The following is a 23,508-nucleotide window of genomic DNA, read 5'->3' on the forward strand; positions in this document are numbered from 1 at the left end:
GTTCATAGTGATGTTTGGGGGCCATCCACTATTTCAAATATTTCTGGAGCTCGGTGGTTTGTATCCTTTATTGATGATTGTACTCGTGTGTCTTGGATTTTTTCTTTTAAAACAAAAATTTGATGTTAGGTCTGTCTTTCTAATTTTTTACAACATGATCAAAACACAATTTAGGGCCGAAATAAAAAGGTTTAGGTTAGACAATGCCAAGGATTATTTCAATCAATTCCTCTCAACATATTTTCAAGAAAGAGGCATTATACATGAGTCATCTTGTGTTAGTACACTCCAACAAAATGGTGCAGCCGAAAGAAAGAATGGTCACATTTTAGCCATTACAAGAGCCCTATTGTTCCAAAAAAAGTCCCTAAACAATACTGGGGGGAGGCTGTTCTAACTGCTACTCATTTGTTAAATAGATTGCCTACAAAGGTCCTTGAATCTCAAAGTCCTATGCAAGTTCTAGCCAAATTTTTTCCTGATTTCAATACCTCCAGTAATCTTACTCCCAAAGTATTTGGCTGTGTCGCCTTTGTCCATGTTCATTCTCAAAATAGAGGGAAATTTGATCCACGGGCTGTCAAGTGTGTCTTTCTTGGATATTCTTCCACTCAAAAGGGGTACAAGTGCTATCATCCAGCCACAAAAAAATTTTTTGTAACAGCTGATGTTACTTTTGCTGAACAAGAAAATTTCTTCACTCGTCCTTATCTTCAGGGGGAGATCTTATTCACAGAAGATAAGGACAAAGAATTCTTTCTTCTTGACATTCCAGCTCCTGTCCAGCAACCAAACACTCTCATTCCAGCTCTAAACACTCCCATTCCGGCTCCTGTCCAGCAATCAAACACTCTCACTCAGACCTTGCCTGCTACCCAACCTGCCCAACTTGAAACAATGACCCCTATACAACCTGAAACTGAGCTTAGTACACTCAAATCACCAAGAGGAATTCAGGACACTACTCGTCCGTTACTGGTTTACTCAAGGAAGAAGGCACCAGTGCAAGTTCAATCATCTTCTTCTCCTATACGACCTGAGGTAACTACTGAACCTACTTTGAATTCTAATACTACAGATTTAGATGATTTTTCCCATTGCTATTAGAAAGGGGACTAGAGCTTGTACAAAACATCCCTTGCACCTATTCATGTCTTACAAAAACTTGTCCCATAACCACAAAACCTTTCTTACTAGCCTAAATTCTATTTCCATTCCTAATAACTGTATTCGAGGCATTAGAAGATGAGAATTGGAGAAATGCCATGAAGGTTGAAATGGAAGCTCTTGAAAAAAATAAGACATGGGACATAGTGAAATTACCGGAAGGAAAGAAACCGGTGGGATGTCGCTGGGTGTACACAGTGAAATACAAGTCAGATGGTTCTTTGGAGAGGTACAAAGCAAGGTTGGTTGCTAAAGGGTACACTCAAATATATGGGATAGACTATCTTGAGACATTTGCCCCTGTTGCAAAGATGAACACTGTAAGAGTGTTGTTGTCACTAGCTGCCAACCGAGGCTGGAAATTACAGCAATTTGACATCAAAAATGCCTTTTTACACGGTGACCTTGAGGAGGAAGTCTATATGGATGTTCCTCCAGGATTCGGTCCAAATACAGGACAGGCAGTTTGCAGACTAAAAAAGGCTTTATATGGACTAAAACAGTCCCCGAGGGCTTGGTTTGGAAGATTTACCAAAGTGATGCTCAAGTTGGGGTATAAACAGAGTCAAGGAGATCATACTCTGTTCGTAAAACATTCATCTTCAGGGGGAGTGACTGCTTTATTAGTCTATGTTGATGATATTATTGTGATTGGTGATGATCTAGAAGGAATGGAGAGGTTAAAAAAATGCCTAGTAAAAGAATTCGAAGTCAAAGAGCTAGGTAAGTTAAAATATTTCCTTGGTATTGAAGTGGCACACTCTCGGGAAGGAATATTCATATCTCAGCAAAAATACATAGTTGATTTGTTGACAGAAACAGGCAAGTTGGGCTGTAAACCAGCAGAGACACCCAAACAGGCAAGGTGATAGAAGGTCATATCAAAAACTTGTGGGGAAGCTTATTTACTTGTCCCATACCAGACCAGATATTGCCTATGCAGTAGGTGTTGTAAGTCAGTTTATGCACAATCCTAAGGAATCACATCTTAGTGCTGTATATCAGATTCAATAGTACTTAAAAGGCATGCCAGGCAAAGGAATCTTATTTAAAAAAGGAGAAAATTTAACCCTTGAAGCCTATACCGATGCAGATTATGCAGGATCTATGGTTGATAGAAGATCAACCTCTGGTTACTGCACTTTCCTAGGAGACAACCTTGTGACTTGGAGGAGTTAAAAACAAAACGTTGTGGCTAGATCTAGTGCAGAAGCTGAATTTAGGGCAATGGCTCTTGGAGTTTGTGAGTTGTTATGGCTAAAGATTATATTGGAAGACTTGAAGATCAAGTGGGAAGGTCCAATGAAGTTGTATTGCGATAATAAGTCTGCTATCAATATCGCACATAATCCAGTTCAACATGATCGAACGAAGCACGTTGAGGTGGACAGACATTTCATAAAGGAAAAACTGGACAGTGGCTTAATTTGCACTCCATTTGTGTCCACTGATGAACAACTAGCAGATATACTTACCAAAGGATTGTCTGGGAAGTTGTTTCAGAAATTAGTAAGCAAGCTGAGAATGGATGATATCCACTTCCCAGCTTGAGGGGGAGTGTCAGATTTCAGAATATTTGAGTATATCAAATATGATTCTAAAAATATTCTATCCCTAACTTTAAGGCTGTACAGTATCCCTACAATTATTCTGTTTCCTAGCGTAAAGTTACCTTAGTTAGGCTAACTATGTGTATAAATATGTATGTAATCTCTTGTGGAAAATATCATAGAAAATATCCTGTTTTTCACAAATACACTAGCGGTGGGTTTTTCAACATCGGAAGCGGGATGAAATGGCAGACAAGCATTCATTTACAATATATTTTAAAAAAAAAATCAATTGCGAAATTATTAAATAGACATATTGCAACCATAGAAGTCTGTTTGCAGATTTATAAGTAACTCTGCCTCCAAAATATTGGAGAACGATTCTAATATTTGTGATTCTATATGAAAACACATTCTCATTATTTTAAGTTGCCCGGAAATAGCATCAGCAAACAAGCTAGACACAAGTGAGAAGGGGAAACTTTTACCAGTTCTTGCCAATGTCTGTCCTCGATAAGAGGCCCAAAAACGAAGTTCAAGGATGTCACTAGGACTATCATAAAGTTCCGTTTCCGCTGCATTTTCATCACGGCCAATCCTAGCAAGAAAATTCTTCCACTCATCTGCAGTAAATAAGCGAGTTCATAAAACCAGCATAATCCAGAATAAGCTACAGTTTCATCAAAAGTCCATCACGTTGACTACAAAATTTGGACAAATGAGTCCAAGTATGATCTGACGATCAAATTGACATGAACAAGTATGGAAGATGGAAGCAAAAGCAAAGAGTAAGAACAGAAAACGCTCGACCTTAATTGCATTAACCATCACTCAGCACAATCAATTTGCATAAAATGAAAAATAGATACCAAACAATTAACAAACAATGTAAGAAATATATCCTAACTTCAACCAAATGGTCGAATCAAGCATGAAGCAAAAGAAATAAACAGGACATAAGCAAAAAGCATAGATACAAATAAAACATATTCTTGGATTGGTTGCCACTTTTGCTTTTCAAAGAAAGGCAAATACTATGTTAACATACAAATGCAAATAGTACTTAGTTTTATGTTTGGATTCAAGTTAGAAAGGGAAGGAATGGGTTTTAAACAAAAGGAAATTCATTCTTTTGCTGCCAATAACATTGTTTTACTTAGACTACAGCACATTAAATCTCTTATTTTGCTGCCCCCTATTTTTCCATTTTCATTGTCAATTTCCTCCACTCTGCCTATTGAATTTTTCCATCAATCAAAGCTGTAGTGGAAGTTCTTTCATTAGATCAGTCTTTCTCAAATCACAACCAAAAATCAAATAAAATTTTAAATTCCTCTAACCATCCAAAGAATCCATAATAGTCCAAGAATCTCAAATGAATAAAAGAAGTCTCAACAAATTCCACAACTAGAATTGTCAATTTCAGTTTATTAGAATTTTAACCCATGTGTATAGATCATGAATATTGTTAAATTCTGAATGAATTGTCAATTTCAGTTTATTACTTTGAAATTCGTTTCATCTTATTATGTATGACTATAAAATTGATAACTTTGAAAATTTTTCACATTTTTGTTTCCCTTAACCAATAAAAGAAATAAAAGTTCAAAGTTTTCTTGAAATTAGCTCCGTCAAAATCAACAATTAAGATGGGTTTAATTATTTGAATTGATTAAAAACAAAGGTGATTAAAAATCAAAATTAAAGCCTAAAACAAAATTAAAGGATTTAAGAAAAAATATAAAATGAAAACAATGTAGGTATTTAAGTTTGCTAGGGATTAGATGTTATAGTCTGTATTTAAAAATTACAAAAATTTGGTCTTATGTTTTTGTAGGAGAGTGTAAGTAGGTTTTTAACAGGCAATCGTGATAGAATTTTAACCCATATGTATAGATCATGTATATTGTTAAATTCTGAATGAATATAAAATCAACATGCAATTGAAACTCTCCACAATATATAAAATTTATTAAAAATATATTATTATTACAAATCTTAAAGGCAAAACAATAAATACAATAATCTTCAGCTTGTATCATAGAAAAGTGAGATGGAAAATACCTGGATATATCTTCTGGAGGTAAAACAAAATAGATATTCCATCCTCATTCTTCTTTAACAGTTCATTCATGCTATAAAGCACAATCTCAGAATAGTATGGGGTAAAAACACTGCAAGTGATTATCGAAAATACAGATGAGAACAAGGAATCAACCAAGAATATATACTAATACCTCAAAAGGCAAAACAGTTACAAAAAGGAGAAACTATAACCTGAAGGACAGCATCTCCTGCACAGGTCTTGCTGGGGGCATATCCATGAAAAGTGAATTTGTGAAGAACTCCAGTCTACGTCTCGCCTCGAGATTTTTGGGAACATTTGATGCTGAGTCTTTGATCGTTAATAGAGAATACAATCTTTTGACTTGTGCTTTCTGCATATTAACAGAAGTGGCATAATGTCACCAGAAGCAAAGCAACCAAAAAAAAAAAGAGTTATCTTAACCCTAACATACCAACTCGGGATCTCTAGGCCAATTCAACTTTGCAAATAATCGACCTTCAGTCCTAGCTTTTAATATGCTCTGCCACTGATCAGAGTGTTCCCTGGAATGTGCAACAAAAGCTACATGTTAGTAGAAAGCACATAAAATCTCGGAAGCACATACACAGAAACAGGTACAAGGATGTGGCACATCAATTTCAAAAAACACAGCTGGGTTATGAAAACTATAATATAATATATATGTGCATATATATTATGTGCTCTTATTGATTTTGAATGAATACATATGCAACAAGCCCTCAAATTTTAAACTTATTTGATAACTGTATTTTTTTTTTCTGATAAGGGGAGGGGGTAAGGGGCGTCCAAGGATCAAACCCAGGACTTGATGTCAACCAAGACTTAATTTCAACAGAAGTTTTTTGCCATTACTCCACAGGCAAAGTTGACATTTTTATAACTGTATTTAGTATTATAGAAAATGGCCTGAAAATCTTGTAAACTTAAAAGTTATTATCCAATAAAATTTTAAGCCATCCAATAAAGAACCCAAGTTCCATCCACTTCAAATATTATTCTCTTGTTTCCTAACAATGTGGAAGCTGAAATCAACAGGTTGAGCAAAACAACAGCTCATCTCTTTTCACTTCTTCAATGTATTATCTTCTCCCCTACATGGATCAAAGGCCCCCAAGAAAAAAGATGGCTTTGTTCTCAATGCTTCTTTATATTTTCTTAATTGAGGTGTTCCATTAATTTCTTGTGGAGCATTAGGGTTCACTTTTGGAGAAAAGTTAGGCAAAAAATCCATCATCCCATGCCATTTTGCATTTTTCCCATATCAAAGCGTGCATAGACCTTGTCCAGTTTTTCAATTGTTTGTTGTGTCCCTGAGTGTCCATTATGTATTCCAGACACTGATTCAACAATGATATGAGGAGAAGGAAGCTATGTCCATGCTTCATAGCATATTATATATCCCACACCTAGCGCAGACTAAGATATTTGACTGACCTCAAATAGATGGCAAGGACATCATGTCGTACAACATCATATAAATCTTGAACAGCCTTAACAGCACCTTTTTCATGCTCCGGCTTTTCAGCCTGATTCTGTTTAAGCCACAATCAAGCCAAAGGACAGAAATAAATATAAGAAATCCAACAACCAATCCAAAGAAAACTGAAACATAAAGAAAATTATCCAATTTCATACTACCTATTCCTATATACAGATACAGAATTTTATGAGAAACATGGAAGGTAATATATAAAGATAACGAGAAAACCCCAAAGACATCTGTTCATATACATATTACACTCCTACCCTTGCCAACAACTTACTGTTTAACCTTTTCCTTTGAAATTTGTATAGAGAAAAATCACGATGCAGACTTTTATAAGTCATTTTCCCTTTGAAATTAGTATATCAAAGATGAGCGGCTGAAAGACACATTTCCGCAAGGTTTGTTAAAAAAAAAAAAAAGAACGAATAGGAGGTCAAACCAGCAGAGCTCCAATTTAGGGTTCAAGCACCTAAACCAGGCAATTCAACTTTTTTTTTAACATTTAAACATTAGATTTAATGTTAAAAGATATCAAACATTGTTTATAATAAACCAAAAACTATGTATTTAGTTACCCTAAGGTCTTTAATATAATTCTATAAGGCTATGGGTTTAAATTCCATAACTCACAAAATGATTTTTGAAATAAATTATAAAAGATCAACTAAAACTTTTCCTGGTTTTTTACAGATTGAACCAGTTTAAAGCTGGTTCAAGGAACCGTAAGTTCCTTAAATAGCACAGAACCAGACAAGTGATTGGTTCCTGGTTGAACCGATCTGACCAACCGCTCTAAAGTCAGTTTTTTCAACAATGCTTTTCCATCATAGTAGAGGACAGAAGCATACAGACAGAAGAACCACCAAAAATGACAATAAAAACTAAAGCAAATGTACAACCAGAAATTGGAAGCATAAAAGACATAAAGCAAACCAAGACTAAATTAATATACTTCCGCTTTATACCACAAGTATATCAAACATAAAGGAAATAAAACCAACCAGAATTCCTAAGAGAGCAGTAACACGTGAAATAACCAGCTGCAGCTTGTTTAGTTGAAAATCATCACTGATAGTCTTCTTCGTTATACTGGCTTCAATGCCCTCATATATCCTCTCAACCCTAAGAGTATAGAAAATAGATATGTATATAAATATGTTATAATAACATAAATTCTTTACAAAAACGCTAACAACTTATAAAAACTTACCACGTCCTTCCTTCAGCTTCCAGTATTGCTGTCAGTATATATCGGAGGGCATAATAGCATTCCTGAACTGCATACTTCATATACTCATCCCTTGAAATCCTTTCCCAGAGCTCATCTTGTGAATCTCTACTCTCAGCAGCAATATCTTTAGCCAAAAATATCTGCAATAGAACATTGAAGATGAAACCATTCGCAGGTTTAAAATCATTTTAACACAAAAAGAATAAAATGTAACATAAAAGAGATGATATAGTGAACAAAATCTATGACCTTGCTGGCAAGCAGAAAAAGGGGCCACTGAACCAAGGGGAGTTTCCCAGTATTTTTAGGCATAAAAAGTAATTCCATTTCACTGAAACAAAGGAAAAAAAAAATGAATAACCAGAAATAGCAACGTATGGACCCTCCAAATATGTAATCCACCAAAGAGCCAAACCAAATGAATAAATCAACAAGAAACAAACCAACAACACTCACAAGTTAGTTAAATAATCCTCTTCCCTTAGATTTTTTATAATTTCATTCCAAAATGGAGAGAAACGAGCAGCATCAAACTTGCTCTTCTCCACAACCTGTAGAAACACAAATCAATCAGTATGACTTATAATTAGAGAAAAAATAAAACAAGGATGAATGCAGAGACCTTTGGTTCTTTAGATTAAAGGGAAACCATGATCAGAAGCAGCAATATCACCATAGTTAAAACACTTCTAGACCAACAATAACTATGAAAAGCATCCAACTTTCAAAAACTAATATTATATTGTTTTTTAGGCATAACCCATACCTCACTAGAAGGCGATGCCGATGCCCTGCAATTAAAAAAAAAAAACCTGTCTTAAGACCAAGAGAGAGACGGATGGAAAAAGGAACAAATATATAAATCATTTCAATAGAACCACAATTGCTGTACTATGTTTATGGGTCAGACCTAACAGGATGGAGTCTCTTCATAAAAGCTTCTGGGAACTCCTCAAAAAGCTTTTGGACAGCATCCAACGATCTAATCTGAAATGTCATGTTGAATATTCAGAGAACAAATCAAGTTATAGATCTTGGTTTGCACAGAATAGATCTTGAAAAGGTAAAGCATTCGTACAAAATAGATCTAGGTTGTTTGAAAACTACATACCTCCCCGAGACGATCCCTTGCCCCAAGCAAGAATCCCCACACAGCAGATAAGACAGTATAAAAAATGTAAATGTCTAGCAGATACATCTGTGGAAAAAAGAAGTGGGGAAATACATAAATAACAATAATACAAAAGGGAACTATTGAGAGTAAAAGGCTGAAATGTCTCCACTATATTTAAAAATGCATCAACATAATTTAAGTGAATCCCATCAAAGTAAGCTATATCTCAAAATGACCGTGAGCCATTCAACCACATAAGCATCAAGAAGCTCAAAGTCTAAAATTGATCAACAGGTTTAGTCAGCCACCTTCAAATTTAATGAATTTAATCCATGCACTTACTAAAAGAAGGTTTGAAGACAATTGAAGACAGTGTTAAACTGATACCGCTATTTTGGAATGCATGGCATTTTGGTGAGGACAAAGCTCGCAGTGATGTTTTGATCACATGGTGAATACCAGTCCAAAAAGTATATATTTTATTTTAATTAAATAATAATCAATAATTTTTTGTATACCAGAAAACAATTTGCTGTATTTTTTATTAAAAATAAATGTTTCTTTGGGCTAACGTGAAGTACCTAGATAAAAGATTCATGTTTCATGTGCCACATCACACAAAAAGACAAATGGTCAAAGCTAACGACACAATTTTCACACCATCATCAGATGTTAACGACACAATTCTCACACCATCATCAGATGTTCTTAAAGGGAACATGAGGATCAAATTCATCAAAACTTAGATGAAGAGAATAAAATCACCAAATCCAATCTTAGCCCTACCAAGAAAACCAGGACTATCAGTATTTTACCTATCAGAAATCCAGATACAGACATTGACTAGTAAATGGACCAAATTTACACTAGACCTATCAGGAAAAAACAAGGAATACCACTAGTATTTGATATATTCAGAGGCATCAGAATTTCCAACTTACAGCTATCACTGGAGCCCATAAACTGACCACTGTCAGAGCATTATGGTTATCTGCAATCAAGGAGATATTCTATGAGAAAACCAACGTGCATTCAATTAAACTAACATTACACTTCTACAAGCACAAATAGAATGAGAACTACCAACAGAAAAGAAAAGGGGCAAAAAAGCACAGGAGGAAAAAGGACACACAGCAACTAATGATTCATTGACTTTAAATATCTATACAGTCAAGTTTAAATTCATGAGCTTTTCTTCCATGGTAAGGGATATGAATCAGCATATTCAACATTAATACACTAGGAAAAGGAAGGAATTTCAGAACTGACTATATAGCATACAAATATATTTACTTTATCATAAAAATTTATGATGTGGACATGCAAATCATGTATTCAAGTAGGTAGAAATATCAGTCAGCACATTCTAACATATATACAAAAAAAGGCACTTGTTTCAGGCATTTCACCATATAATAAAAATATACAATGCTTATAGAAGTTCATATCATGAACACGCAAATCACGTACTTCTAGATACGAAATCATGCCAAGAATATTCTATATTATCCATGGCTATGACTGTCCTTGTCGGCTTCACCAGTGGCTTGATCTGCAAAGTTAGGACAGACCATGAACAAGATAATTTAAATAAAAGATCAATGACCACGCTAAGTTTCTGTGGTAAATGACTCGTACCTGGAAAAAATAAGCAAATGCAAACTTCCCACTCAAGATGATAAGCCAGAAAATCATATATCTGTATCACAAGGACATCATAAAATATTAAATGAGTACTTCAAGCATTCAAAGGAAAGGGAACATTGCTTCCAATGAGCACAAGGGTATGTTAATCAAGGAATCCCAAGGTCAGAGATTAGAGATTACTTAATAAAGTCAGTAGTCCTCTCATACATGCCACGTCCAACATAGTACTGTTCCTGTAAGAAAAATACAGCAAATAGTAAAATAATAAAGAGATGAATCAGCAAAAAAACTAATGCAATAAGCAACAAAAATCACAAAAGTACAAAATATTAAAAAAATAAAAACAAAAACCTGACGCATCCACTTGATAAAGCGAATCAAAGAAAACTGATCACACAGTTCGGTCAAACGATGACATGCTGGTATCCGCATAAGGAAACTTATGAAAAAATGGATACCACCATAGATGCCTATAACAATCAAATACAATCTGAAAACAACTGAGTTTGAATTTGGTTTACTCTCTTCCTGCAAAGCTCTCCTGCATTAGTCATGGATACACATCAAAAGAAAGTTAAGCTTGTGTATAAAACAAATATATGGACAAGTCAAACCATGAAATGATGTCAGAGAAGAATTATTCAGCAAATTGACTGAGAACATACACATAAAGGAAAGATACAACGACTGATGCAACACCAAACCAAATAAATCGAAGAAAAATTCTGGAAACAGCTAGGCGTCGTGTGGTCGAATATGCGCCATACATCATGATGACATCCAAAACACCTACATTATGAAACAAGAACTTTTAAGCAAAATATTTTAGCAGAAAGTACAAAATGAACTCATCAGTAATAGCAGAACAAAATTGTATATATATAAAATACGTACTTTCTGTAAACTTCATCACTACAAAAGTTGGACCAAGACTAAGAACTTCCCGTAAAGTCTTGGCATTCAGATGTCCATTATTGAATGCAATGATTGTAAGACCCTAAAAAAGAGAAGCAAGCAGCCCATAAAAATATTTAAGATGTAATGATAACCATGAATAATTTAGCTTTCATTTGAAAGAGAAAAATTCTCTCAAAGATGAGAGAAATCTAGAACTCTATTGTAGCACAAAACAGGAGTGAACATAGACAGATTCAAAGATCAAAGGAAGTGTGATAAAAGATGCTAAAACAAGAAACAAGAATCAGGTAGTTTCCAATTTTTCTCTGCAGATGGCAGAAGATAGATATTGACAGATGGGGCGGTTTGAAAGAACTATAGAATTAAATGAAAATTGAACTTTTGGACATTAGAAAAGTGGCTAGTATATGGCCTAAACTACCACCTAATAGAATAAACTAAATATGCAGAGAAAACTACGAGTGCTAATAGCTCTTTCAGTTCCAAGTATTTCAGTACCTTGTCATTTCTCTAATGCATTTGTTCGGGAGGGATACTCTGGACTACATCAAAGGGAAAACAAAAATTTTGTTTTTGTACCTATTAGAGAAAGACTCAAGGATCCAAATTCGAACACCTAAATAAGGAGATTGCTAAGAGGAGACGGCAAGGGAGAGACGGATGGAGATGGATATGGATATTATTGACTTCTATAAAAGAATATAATTAAAATAAGACCAGAATAGCAGACAGGAAAATATATTACACACATATATTAACAATATGTGACAGGAAAAGGAGAAGAGAAAAGTTACATTTTATTGGCAGGTGCTCTCTGTAGTTTTATGCACCAAATCAAAGAAGAAGAAGAAAAAGAAGGAGAGAAAGAATAGACAAATAAATGAAAGAAATAGATAATTGTATTTGTACATGGAAATAAACCATCATTTAGAATTACAAACCTGAAACATCATAACGAGAAATATCCACAACCGATGAAAACTATGGTAAAGATGAAAAAATGTCCGATGCTCAACAAATGAAGTTTTTCCTCGATGTTGACCTCCTCCCAATTTCAGTGGATTCTGCAAAAGAAAAGGAATAGAAAGAACATAAATGCCATTCGCAGCATAAAGAAACAGTCAGGATACACAGGAACCAAAAGAAAATGAGGTATTGATTCAAACACAGGCTTGTCATACAGAATCCCCAACAACACAGGGCTATTGATGTAAGAGTGCAACTTACAGGAAACATAGTGATGAAGACGAAAGAACCACAATACTTATTGCAATGTTCCAGTCTCCATTTAAAGCTCATTGAAACACTAGATGCACAGTTCATGATTTAATATATATCAAAATGCACTTTAAACTCTTCTTCTTTTTTTTTCCCTGAAAAAGGTTCTTACGTAAAATAAGTAAAACAGAAATGGAGAAAATGAGGATCTAGGAAAAGGCATACACAACCACCTAAAACCAAACTTAAGCTAAAAATTCAAACAGATTATACATTAAGATTCTCAAAATGAATAAGCTATGCTATCAAGAACCATTAGCTTGAAAAATCGATAATTTCAAGAACAATTGTAAAAGCAGACAATTGTTTGAAGAAACTGTGTAACTTTCAATTACACTTGAAATTTCTATCATGCTTGAGAAGGAAAATAGGAAGAAAATGGGCGGAGGGGGGAGGGCAACACATAGGCAAAAAGTACTTTGATCAAATGTTAGTTTAAAGATGATTCAGTTATGCTTTTTGCTAAAAATATTAGGTTTATAATTGATTTCAATCAAGATTTTTGTATTTGAAAGATTCTTTAAGGATCATAACTCCATGCCCATGTCCGAATATGCATCAAAACATACGTGCCGGACATGGGTACTTTAAAAAACGTTAAGGGTTGGAGCAACATATAAGTAAGAGAACACACATAACAAGAGATCACCCTTAAGACATATGCTCTACTTGACAGTGATTAGATAGATCCAAACCTTTGACCTTGGTTCTGGCTTCTGGAAAAATGAAGTTTTGCGCCAAGGCCAGCTAAGATCAAAACAATGAAGTGACCTGGAAAAGAGTAAGATGGTCAACCATCAAATCACATGAGAGAACTTCAAAAGAGTTCTAAAATATACAAGATGGGCATACAACCTAAAACCATTTAGCTATAGTCGGAGAGGCCCTTGTCATAATTATGGGCCCAAGATACCCCAAATTAACATGGGTTTACTTTTATCTCCACATCAATAGTCCCCCTCAGGTGTAGGGACATTGGACCTTTCACAAGGTATACTCTTAAATGGTAGGCATACAGGCCTGTTATGTGGTTTGGACATCACAAAGTATAGGCAAACCTATCATGCAGGGACTAATGCAACACTTGCTTTGGTACCATGAAAGAACAGAATTTGAGTGAAAGAAAAGCTTGAATTAATTCTGTCATGTACAGTGTATTCATATGCAAGTGTTGGGTGATAAGCCTAGCTTAGCATCTTAACACGAACAAATCCTAATCTAATATTACAACTAGCTTATCTAATTATTCCAACATTATAACGAACTTCCAATCATTGAAAATTTTATGCAGCTAAGTCATGGATAATGAGATGACTAAGTGAGAATTCCACAAAGAGTGCCGATGTTACCAAGATCTTACCAAAAGTATTCATTAAAATCATCATAATTTCTCCAAGCAGAATGTGGTGCTCGGCCATTCTCATTGTTTGCGGCTTCCTGTGTTCCAAATTTAAATGCATATGTCATAAAATAAAAATGGTAGCATGAACTCCCATGAGGAAACAATTTTCAGTTTGGGTATCAAACAGCTGCAATCAAAATAGCCAAAGTACCCCAGGAATAGATCAAGCTTTTCTAAGAATAAAGGATATCATAGCAACTTGAAAATCAACTGTCAGACCTTAAAACATAAAGGGGATGAAATATCAATATCAACATTCTGAATCATTACCCAGAACTCCATCAAAGAACATTAACCTAGAAAAGGCAAAGCAAACCGGCAGGATCCATAAAACAGATCCAAACTATGCTCAGATAACTGAACTTCTGTCTAAGACTGTTTGAAATATGTGCAGCTGTTCTATTTTTCCATATGCAAATAGAGCTTTGCAGCTACTTCCACACTAGTTTCTCTTCATTTCTGCAATTATCACACATTGATATAAATCCACTACATGTACTGTCACTTTAGGCTCCAAACTACTAATCTGAAAGAGAGGCGGGTCCTACATTAAACTAACACAGGGTCCTTAAGCATACAGCAAAATGAGCAAATGTAAAATTCAGGAATAAAGGGTTTACCATTAAGATAAATATAGGGTCACAATCCTAATAAGCTTATAGCCTGTACTGTAGCAGGAATACATGTAACTAAAAATGTTCATCAAAACTTTAGTAACTAATCAGGGTAGATGAGATCCCAACAGTTACAGCAAGAGCTCATAAGTAGCCACACCACAACCTCCACTGTACCTTAAAATTTCTGTTAATACTAGAATCAAGTTCCCTTTACATGTCGGAACTACAGAAAAAAGTATAAATCACACTTTATCCATGGGAATTTGATCAAAACTCAATTTGCCCATGATCATGTGGTTTTAAAAAATTTGAAAGGTTACACAGCTAGTTTATAATAAAATGACAAAAGAATCCTTGTTTTAATTACATGAAAAGTAATATGTAAACAAGACAGTTAAATTCAGATATGGCTTTCATATAACTTATTATTACCCTTACCCTAGTTGAATTAAGATTTTTCTTTTAAAATAGATGTAAGCATACAAAAGAACTCAACCTGTTAAAATAAGTACAACACAGGTCCCTAACAGTCCAAACCAGAAGATTGTGGAGATTTTTAGCCCACAAAGAACTTAGATATTCAACTAAACATAATGGAGGTAAAACATAATTTGCCTTCGATAAAGCACTGCAAAGAAGTAAACATGGCGGATGGCACCTCCCTACTGAAATTGCACAAGTAGTTAAAAGACAATAGGAACAAGGAGCTAAGATGATTAATAGAGTCCATCAGAAAACAAAGTTGAAAACAAACAAGAACTATTAACCATAATCAAATAAGAAACTTAGGCAAACCAGTAACTCAATTGGCAATATAATAAAATAGGTATGAAGTTACTGCTGGGAGATTGTGACATACCGCAGCAACAACATCATAAAGCGGAGTGATAACTTGATCGAGGAATGATACTACACCATCTTTAGAACAACTATTGGCCGGCTGAGCAATCTGCTGCCTTAGAGCTTCATCCATTTCCCTCGCCATCTTAGAAACAACATTAAAATTCAGACATATAAACAAGCTTAAAAACAGCACATCACATTAAAAAATACAGACAAAACACACACTTAAACTTCACAATCGAAAAGGGAGAGAAGGAAAGTATGCCCCACAAGTAATAAAATTATACCAATATGCACATCAAAATACAAATAGCAAAGCCTACAACAGGTTATGATCAAATCTGCCTATATCAATACATCAGTCTAGGGTTCACTTACATGATGAAATATGTAGCACAAGCATTCTGGAAGGAATCTAATGTTGGCAGCTTCACCCCAAATTAAGAAATACAAAGAAACAAAGAGTACTTTTTTCTCCTTGCTAACAGCATCCAGACTGCATAGAATGAACAGTCAATAACTCAATCATCACTGTTTTAATGAAGAACACTAACAAAATAATCAAAAAGTACTTCTAGGACATGAAAATCCTCACCTGCTCCAAACAGGTTGAATGCACAAGTAGTTGCACCATTTGATGTAGTTATCAAGAGACTTCAGAAACACCTTCTGCACAGCAGCCTCGTCCAATTTCTGAATAAAAAACAAGGCAAATATATTGATCAAATTAGCTAAATGAAAATAACTGCATGGCATATATACCAGCCCTTAAACAAAAAGGATACAAGTAGTTGCAGGGGTAATAATTAAAATGTTAAAATAATCCAATAATTTATTTGATTAAAAAAAGGAATCCAATGAAAGCAAACAAAATCATTTGGCAGCCGTATAAGCGCTTCAATAAAATCAAGGTTATACATCTGTCTGAATGTGCAAATGAGAATGCCCTAGTAGGTCAAAAAGTGGCACCAGCACCAGCTTTAGATTTACCTTGCCAACAGCTGTTCTTGGAAGGCAAAGAGAAAAGACAAGAAAGAAGGGGTAAAAAGATAGAAATAAAGCAATGAATAGAAAAGCTAGAGAGAGAGAAGGAAAAATGTTTAAATGAGAAACGATTGCCATGTTTCAGGTTTGAGCACATGGACAAATATACCTTCCCAGCTTATAGACAGTAGTGAGATTAACAGTGTCAGTGTGTGCGCAAGACATTCAAATTCTCATTGATTATCAAAATTGATAATCAGAAATCTTTCTCAGTTGGTTTTATCTTCTGGATTAACAAATTCTATAATGTTTAGATCCCAATTTGGCCTTCAACCAGTTCTTTTCCCTACTCTTCTCACCTTTGAACAGTGCCAAAATCAAGATTTACATCCAGAATTTAAGTTTTAACTTGAAGTACCATGAATCCAAGCTTATATTGTTGTTCTTATTCTTTGTCAAACAATACAAAGTTCAAAGTGCAAGTTAAAGCTACTGACACACAGGGTAAGCCAATGAAGAGACACGTCACCTCCAATACACCACTACTCTTGAACTTTGAACTGTAAAAAACTTTCATGACAAGAAAAGAAGACCAAACCACAGAACTAAAATTAAGAACATGGCCCTAGATCATTGAACATAGGCAACAAGCAAATTTAACCAAAAGATGCCAAATAAAAAATCACCACAGGGAAAAAAAACATCTTGTATAGCAATGAGGTTTAACAGAAGCAAACTGCTGGAGGCATAAGTAAGATGTCTGAGAGTGAGTGCTACCACCTCTCCCAGCATAGCAAATTCCAGGACCTCTTAAATGCCAATCAGGGAAGCATTCAACAAACATCAAAAAGGTAACAATAGAACAAAGAATAACACACCAAAATCATAACTTACTGGCTCAGGTTCCTCAGGAATACCATGTCTAGATTGTTCATTGGCGAGGAGGAGCACTACGTGTTCACGTTGGTTAGAAACATTGTCTTTCTGAAAATGAAAAAGTATATGAATGAGGTATTAAACAACAAATAACAAATGCAACATAAAAAAAATTAATACCCAAAAGACACATTTATAATGCATGATATGTTTAAAGAGCAATTACATGAGGATGAGTAAGAAATTAGAAACAATACTCAACAAAATTTACTGAAACAAACAAGATAACCATGGACCAAGAAATTATATTTTAGTCAAACACATTGGCATAACAGACCATATTTACTTTTCACATGTAAATGATCAAAGAAAGCACAATGCTAACTCAAAGAATGAAGTACATACAAGTCCTACACATTGCTCAAGTCTGTAGCCCCTTGGCTAATTAGTAAGAACAACCACAACAAGCAAAACAAAAGCCAAGACACTTTCACACCCAATATCAAACATGAGCTACAAGATCGCCTTATGGTTTACTGGCTGGTTATATTTGGACCTATAAACCAAGGGACAGTAAGAGGCTGATAGTTTCTACATAACCTAAACATTCCAGGACATAATTAGGTTCCAGAAGAAACTAGAGATAAGCAAGAAAGCAGACTAAGGCTTTTAAACTCAGAAATACCAGAGGTTTCTTAAATTGTAAATACATAGAGGAAACACAATGTAATCCATTTCATCACAGCAGTACAAACCTGAAATCCAAAAACATAATGCAGAAAATCCATAAGATCAGGGCTCCTTGTCTCAGGAATAGAAAAATCACTAGGCAATTTTGGCAAGCTCCTATAGTGCTTTAATGCCGACACTGCTGCTCGTACCTGCCCATGCATTTTTTGTAGTTAAATTGAAATACAAAACTATGAGGTCTAAAAAAGGCAAAAATATCTAACCTCAGGGAATGACACAATAGCATTTGTTATGGTAGGAGCATCCAGTGGGAATGGGATAATGTTGTAAGCAATCAGGTCCTCAGTCATGGCTGCATCTGATTCAATGACCCGTTTCAACTGCTCAAAAAAAATTGTGGCTACATGAGCAGGAACTAGAATCATAAGATTATATTTCTGCTGAACAACATACTACAGAATATGAAGACATAATCTTCAACAAATAAAAGAGACTGCACTAATACAATGAAAACATATAGAAACAAGTAAAACCAAAGCCCAGAGTAAGTTAAATGCAAATGATATGAACAAAATGCCACCTAGAGGTCCTACCAATTAAGCGTTTAGGGTAAAATAAAGAAACATAGTATATTAGATGCTTTGAGTTACCAGGTTCAGAAATTACATTCCACAGTGAACATTAAATGAAAACCTTCATACAACTAATTACACCAAGGGTATATGATGACATTGTTCAAGCCTTAATTCATTAGATCAAGGGAACACAAGAAAAGAAGGTAAAAAAAAGGATTATTATCAGGTAGAATGACAGTGGAGTTAAAAAACCACAAGCATGGTTAGGAAGATCCCATGTGTCCTTTTCTTTGTTAGTTTTTATTTTTTTTTAATATAGTGTAAGGACACTTACAAGCTTCCACAAATGGTGATGGGAAGTGCTCATGTGTCCTTTTCTTTGGTAGTTTTTGTTTAATACAGTGTAAGGGCATATACGAGCTTCCTAACCCCATTTGTGGAGTTTTTTTAATTCCATTGGCAGTAGACATGATAATTTTCCTAAAAGAAAAGCCTTCTAATTCTCTACCACTATTTTCACTCTACTTTCATACAAGCAACTCGCAATACATGACAAAAATCAAACTCGAGATCTATCAACCTCCTAGTATATATGAACATCTATGGGAGCGCTCACATACTAATAAAGCAATACTATCTGCATAAGCTGTCAAACTGGCATTGAAAAGGAGATAAATATGGTTAAACATAAATCTCTTGCTGTTGATGCTATGAGAGGTTAGCTTGTTATAAATGAACACAAGAAAGAAATCAGTTAAAATATTTTAAATAATAACTAAAGACTAAACCTCCAACCTCTGCAGGTATTTCTTCTGTCAACTGCTCCAATACCATCCCCAATACTCTTAGCGTTCCAAAAACCCTTTTCCTTTTCAATGTCTTCCGCTCCAACCTAGATAAGAAAAACATGAAAGAATAAAACAATTTAAAAATAAAAAATAGAATCCTGCAAATAATAATAAATAGAAACAATGGAGATCAATCTGCAAAATCAACATGAAAGTTGAAAGTTAAAGATAGACTAACCCTATCCATTTAAAACAGATACTTAGAAAAAGTCTAACACATCAATAGAAACAGAGTAATTTTGATAACAAAAACCTTGTCAAATTAAGAGAATTTAAGGTTAAATCAGCAATAATACATAAATGTCAAGTAAATGCATAACATAGCAAGCAACAATCAGTTCATCCTTTGACCTTTTGTTAACGCTTCTAGATGTGGTGAACCTGGAGCAGACAACAATTTGGATTCATATTCTTTAAACAGTGAAGCTAATGGAAATATTCAAAATATGCTAAACCATAGACCTACGTCATTTCACTTACAGAATCGTGTATGTGAAAAAAATACTTAAATATGGAACCGAGCCAACTGTAACATGAATGATTCAAGGCTCTCACACGTAGGCAAAATTGACCAAGGTGCCCAACATACTTTCCTCAAGACTCCAGCAACCAAAAGGACAGAGAGACAAGAGGGAGAACAAATGGAAAGCACATCTAAAAGGAAGAGAAATTTAGAGAAATGGGGAAAGAAGGAAAGCAAAGAGTTGTGACTATATAGAACATATAGAGGAGAAGCCATGGTTAAAAAGACATGGTTTCTATATAAGATACATACTCCCCAAGGTTGCCACTGAAAACACCCGATTCCCTCAACATCATTTCTTCTTCACGTAGCTTGTCAACGTTGTTCTTCTCTCTATAAAGCCTATAGAACTCCAGCAAGCGAGCAACATCTTGGCTCCTATCTATGGTCCCAACCTCTCTTTTCGCTAGCTTTTGCTGAAAATTTGAAGTATGTGTCAGGAATTGCAAGTTACATTACAAAGAAACATTAAGAGGATAAAATCTTCTATATAAAATCCTTAGAAAAAATGCATTAAATATTCAAACATCCATAAGCCAGCCACATTTCCAACCTAGCTTTCTCCAACAAATATGAACATGCAAACCTAATAAGCACTAACAGAAACCAAGACACATACATGTTCAGGCATGAAATATTTCATCATATTAAGTGGACATAAATTAAATCTCACAACTATTAATTGGAGTCATACTAGCATATAAATTTAATAAAGGCCTTAATAACTATTACCAATTCATTTTATGTTGGATGCCCATGTTAAAATTTAACATGGCATCAAAGCCGACTGTGCACACATGTGAAGCTCATGCCACATGATAGGACTTTTGCCTCTACATGTAAGGCTGTGAATTGAGGTGAAGATAAAGTAGATTCCACATCCGTTAAATGGGGGGTTAACTAGGGCACATAAATATAAAGTGAGCCTCTCCACCTATTGTCCATTGGTTTTAGGTTAGATGCCCATTTTAATATTGAACACAACTTAAAATAATCATTTCAATTGTTCTAGGACTTTTTAGCCAACCCTATTTGATGAATGTGCTGTCAGCATCAAAACTTGCATAAGGGAGTCCAAACGCCAACTACATCCAAGGAAACAAGTAACAACCAAGAAGCACATGCTCGTCTATATGTACACAAACAAAAATTGCATACATAAGAAACTACTCATTCTCATTCTTGCAATAGAAGTTCTTGCTTTGTGCTACTAGCATTTTTCATAGATTTGATATATACCTTGATCACAGACATTAGACCAGTCTTGAATTGTAAAACACCTCTGCCTTCACTATTAGGATCCAGATTTTGAGCAAGTGAATAGGCATGCTCACATACTGCAAGAAAGCAAACAAATTTAGCAAGTCAAAAACATTAAACAGCTTTGCCAAAGACCTATGATACTTCTCTAAAGCAAAAATGATAGCTTCAAAGTTGTAAAAATTAATATGCAGCCTAAATCATTCTTGTCAGTCACATAACTGAAATAGAGAACTTGCTTATCATAATTGTACTTTCAATACCAAATTCAGCCTCTTATCATTCTAGCAACAAGCATCAAATTAACAGATAAGAGAACTGCTCCTTCATAGAGAGAAAAAAAAAAAAAAAAAGAAACATCTCACAGACATATAGATACTCATACGCACACATACGTGCAGAGAAACAGATAGACAAACAGTTTTAGCTGTTTTATATTAGCATTGTCTAAGTGTCTTCAATTTTTTATGCTCAACATGTAAACTATCATCAGTTGGACTCATGTGCACAAGTACAGACTACATGCTAAACAACAAGCATATCACCTATAACCTGAACTACTAAAGCATTGTCTACTAACTGTAAGATATATAGCATTCTGCAAGGGTTCAAGTCAAATGTGTTAACATTAACCAATCCTTAATCTTCCAAACATAACTCAAAACCCTCTAAGGCCATAATTCATTCACCAAAAATTTACTAAGTAACAAAAAATAAAACATCCGCAAGGGTACTTAAAACTCCCACTAGAATTGAGGAGCTTATCTTCTCATCACACAAGCTCATACTAGGTGTATTAGATATGACTTCATTAGCCATACAAATTGAAAATAATACCACCAATAAAAGTGACCTATAACCATTTTATAAATATGCAATATTCTTAAGACATAACTTTGGAACTTTCTACTTATCATAAAAAATTTTGAAAATTTAGACATGTCTTCCAATACCCATGATTTACAATTAGCAACATAAATAAGCAACAAAAATCAGCAGAAATGATGGATCGGTTGATAGAATAACAAAATATTCATACATAAGTATGTTGCAAACCAAAGGAAAAGAAATAAACATACAAATTCTAGCTACGTTAGGTTCTTCATCCTGAATTTCATCTGCAACTCTCAGAATTGTATCTATATCTCTATTATTAAGAGATGAAGGAACGTATCCAGCAATTCCACCAGCAGGATGTCCTACTGAACCCATCCCAAATCTTTCCCTTCTTAACGCCGCCCGTACTAGCCGCTCCCATAGCTCCTCAGCTCGAGACATTTCGGTATATATAAGTCACACAAATTCTACAACAACAGATGATAGAAATTCAAACATCAGAACTCATAAAAGCTTACGTATAAAAGAAAATATCAACCTATGCAAGTCAATAGCTATAACAGCTGAAATATGTCATGTGCTAATCATACAGCAAACAAAGCATCATAACAGCAAAGTACATTAGCTGCCTCGCTGCAGTGCCTTGTAGCCGGAACAATCAAGATTGATACGTAAGATGTTTAGGAACAATAAAACGCGGATAAACAGTAAGTTAACTAATTAACACAGGCTATAAGACTTTTTTTCTAAAAATGAAAAATCAAAAACAAATATAATTATAGCACCCCACGAATTGATTTTAAGCCGATAATAATACTAAATCCTATCTCACATGCCTTCAGCTGCGATTAACAGACGAATTCAAACTTTAAAAAATTAACATTGTTTATTCAATATTTACATAAAAGAACACACATATAAACAAGATCCGAAATTGCTTTCTACGTTTTATTAGATCTTTTTCTTCCTCAATTTCCGGACACACAAACAGATCACTGGAAGTTTACATCAGATTCTGAAAATTAAAAAAGGAAATGGCGTACCAGATAACTGTAAGGAAAAACCCTAGCATCCGAGTTGAAACGAGTTCAATCGATGAGAACTCGGGAGGTTTTTGAATAAAAGTAGACGCTGAAATAGAAAGGAATGGTGGTTTTGATTTAATTTTAAGACAGCAAAAGGAGACGAGATCAATGAAAAAGAAAAGTAGCAAAGGTAAAAATAAACCAGTTTTACCGGCAACAGCCGGTTGTACACGCCTTTAAATTGTATAAGAATGACGCGGTGAAGCAAGCTGCGTCTCACGTGCCAATTAATGACTTTGCACGCTGAGATAGACAATCCCAATCCAACTGATGTTAACTTTTCCATATGAAAAAAAAGCACTTTTTTTAAGTTATATTTTTCGCAATCTTTTTAAGCGAGCAAAAGCGCAAAGCACAATTGAACATGCCCTAAATTGAGTTCGAATGATAGTTCAATGATTAAATTTAAGTATATTGAAACATAATTTTTGAGTTTAAACTAACTCGAGATATAAATCATTTTAGCTTGAATTTGATATATTAAAATG

The 23,508-nt window shown here is 34.7% G+C and overlaps 1 protein-coding gene across 1 annotated transcript in view; it reads right to left on the bottom strand.

The window, feature by feature from the left end:
* Nucleotides 1–23,175, bottom strand: part of LOC121204840 (callose synthase 9) — a 38,859-nt gene extending 15,684 nt beyond the window's left edge. Inside the window, exons 1-33 of the mRNA XM_041075529.1 lie at nt 22,979–23,175; nt 22,178–22,402; nt 21,078–21,175; nt 20,091–20,254; nt 19,263–19,359; nt 18,156–18,272; nt 17,958–18,083; nt 17,221–17,310; nt 15,938–16,035; nt 15,721–15,838; nt 15,359–15,484; nt 13,841–13,917; nt 13,176–13,251; nt 12,144–12,266; nt 11,179–11,281; nt 10,950–11,073; nt 10,636–10,825; nt 10,465–10,517; nt 10,276–10,336; nt 10,108–10,189; nt 9,579–9,628; nt 8,635–8,721; nt 8,434–8,510; nt 8,290–8,314; nt 7,980–8,074; nt 7,773–7,854; nt 7,503–7,663; nt 7,294–7,414; nt 6,241–6,338; nt 5,237–5,327; nt 4,995–5,155; nt 4,782–4,891; nt 3,206–3,340 (exon numbers count right to left, since the gene is read on the bottom strand). Coding sequence (XP_040931463.1) covers nt 3,206–3,340; nt 4,782–4,891; nt 4,995–5,155; nt 5,237–5,327; nt 6,241–6,338; nt 7,294–7,414; nt 7,503–7,663; nt 7,773–7,854; nt 7,980–8,074; nt 8,290–8,314; nt 8,434–8,510; nt 8,635–8,721; nt 9,579–9,628; nt 10,108–10,189; nt 10,276–10,336; nt 10,465–10,517; nt 10,636–10,825; nt 10,950–11,073; nt 11,179–11,281; nt 12,144–12,266; nt 13,176–13,251; nt 13,841–13,917; nt 15,359–15,484; nt 15,721–15,838; nt 15,938–16,035; nt 17,221–17,310; nt 17,958–18,083; nt 18,156–18,272; nt 19,263–19,359; nt 20,091–20,254; nt 21,078–21,175; nt 22,178–22,376 — 3,415 coding nt within the window. The 5' untranslated portion in view covers nt 22,377–22,402; nt 22,979–23,175. The remainder of the gene's footprint in view (nt 1–3,205; nt 3,341–4,781; nt 4,892–4,994; nt 5,156–5,236; nt 5,328–6,240; nt 6,339–7,293; nt 7,415–7,502; nt 7,664–7,772; nt 7,855–7,979; nt 8,075–8,289; nt 8,315–8,433; nt 8,511–8,634; nt 8,722–9,578; nt 9,629–10,107; nt 10,190–10,275; nt 10,337–10,464; nt 10,518–10,635; nt 10,826–10,949; nt 11,074–11,178; nt 11,282–12,143; nt 12,267–13,175; nt 13,252–13,840; nt 13,918–15,358; nt 15,485–15,720; nt 15,839–15,937; nt 16,036–17,220; nt 17,311–17,957; nt 18,084–18,155; nt 18,273–19,262; nt 19,360–20,090; nt 20,255–21,077; nt 21,176–22,177; nt 22,403–22,978) is intronic.
* Between the last annotated feature and the right edge of the window lie 333 nt (nt 23,176–23,508).

The sequence above is a fragment of the Gossypium hirsutum genome, chromosome A08 (genome assembly GCF_007990345.1).
Source record: "Gossypium hirsutum isolate 1008001.06 chromosome A08, Gossypium_hirsutum_v2.1, whole genome shotgun sequence".
Lineage (NCBI taxonomy): Eukaryota > Viridiplantae > Streptophyta > Magnoliopsida > Malvales > Malvaceae > Gossypium > Gossypium hirsutum.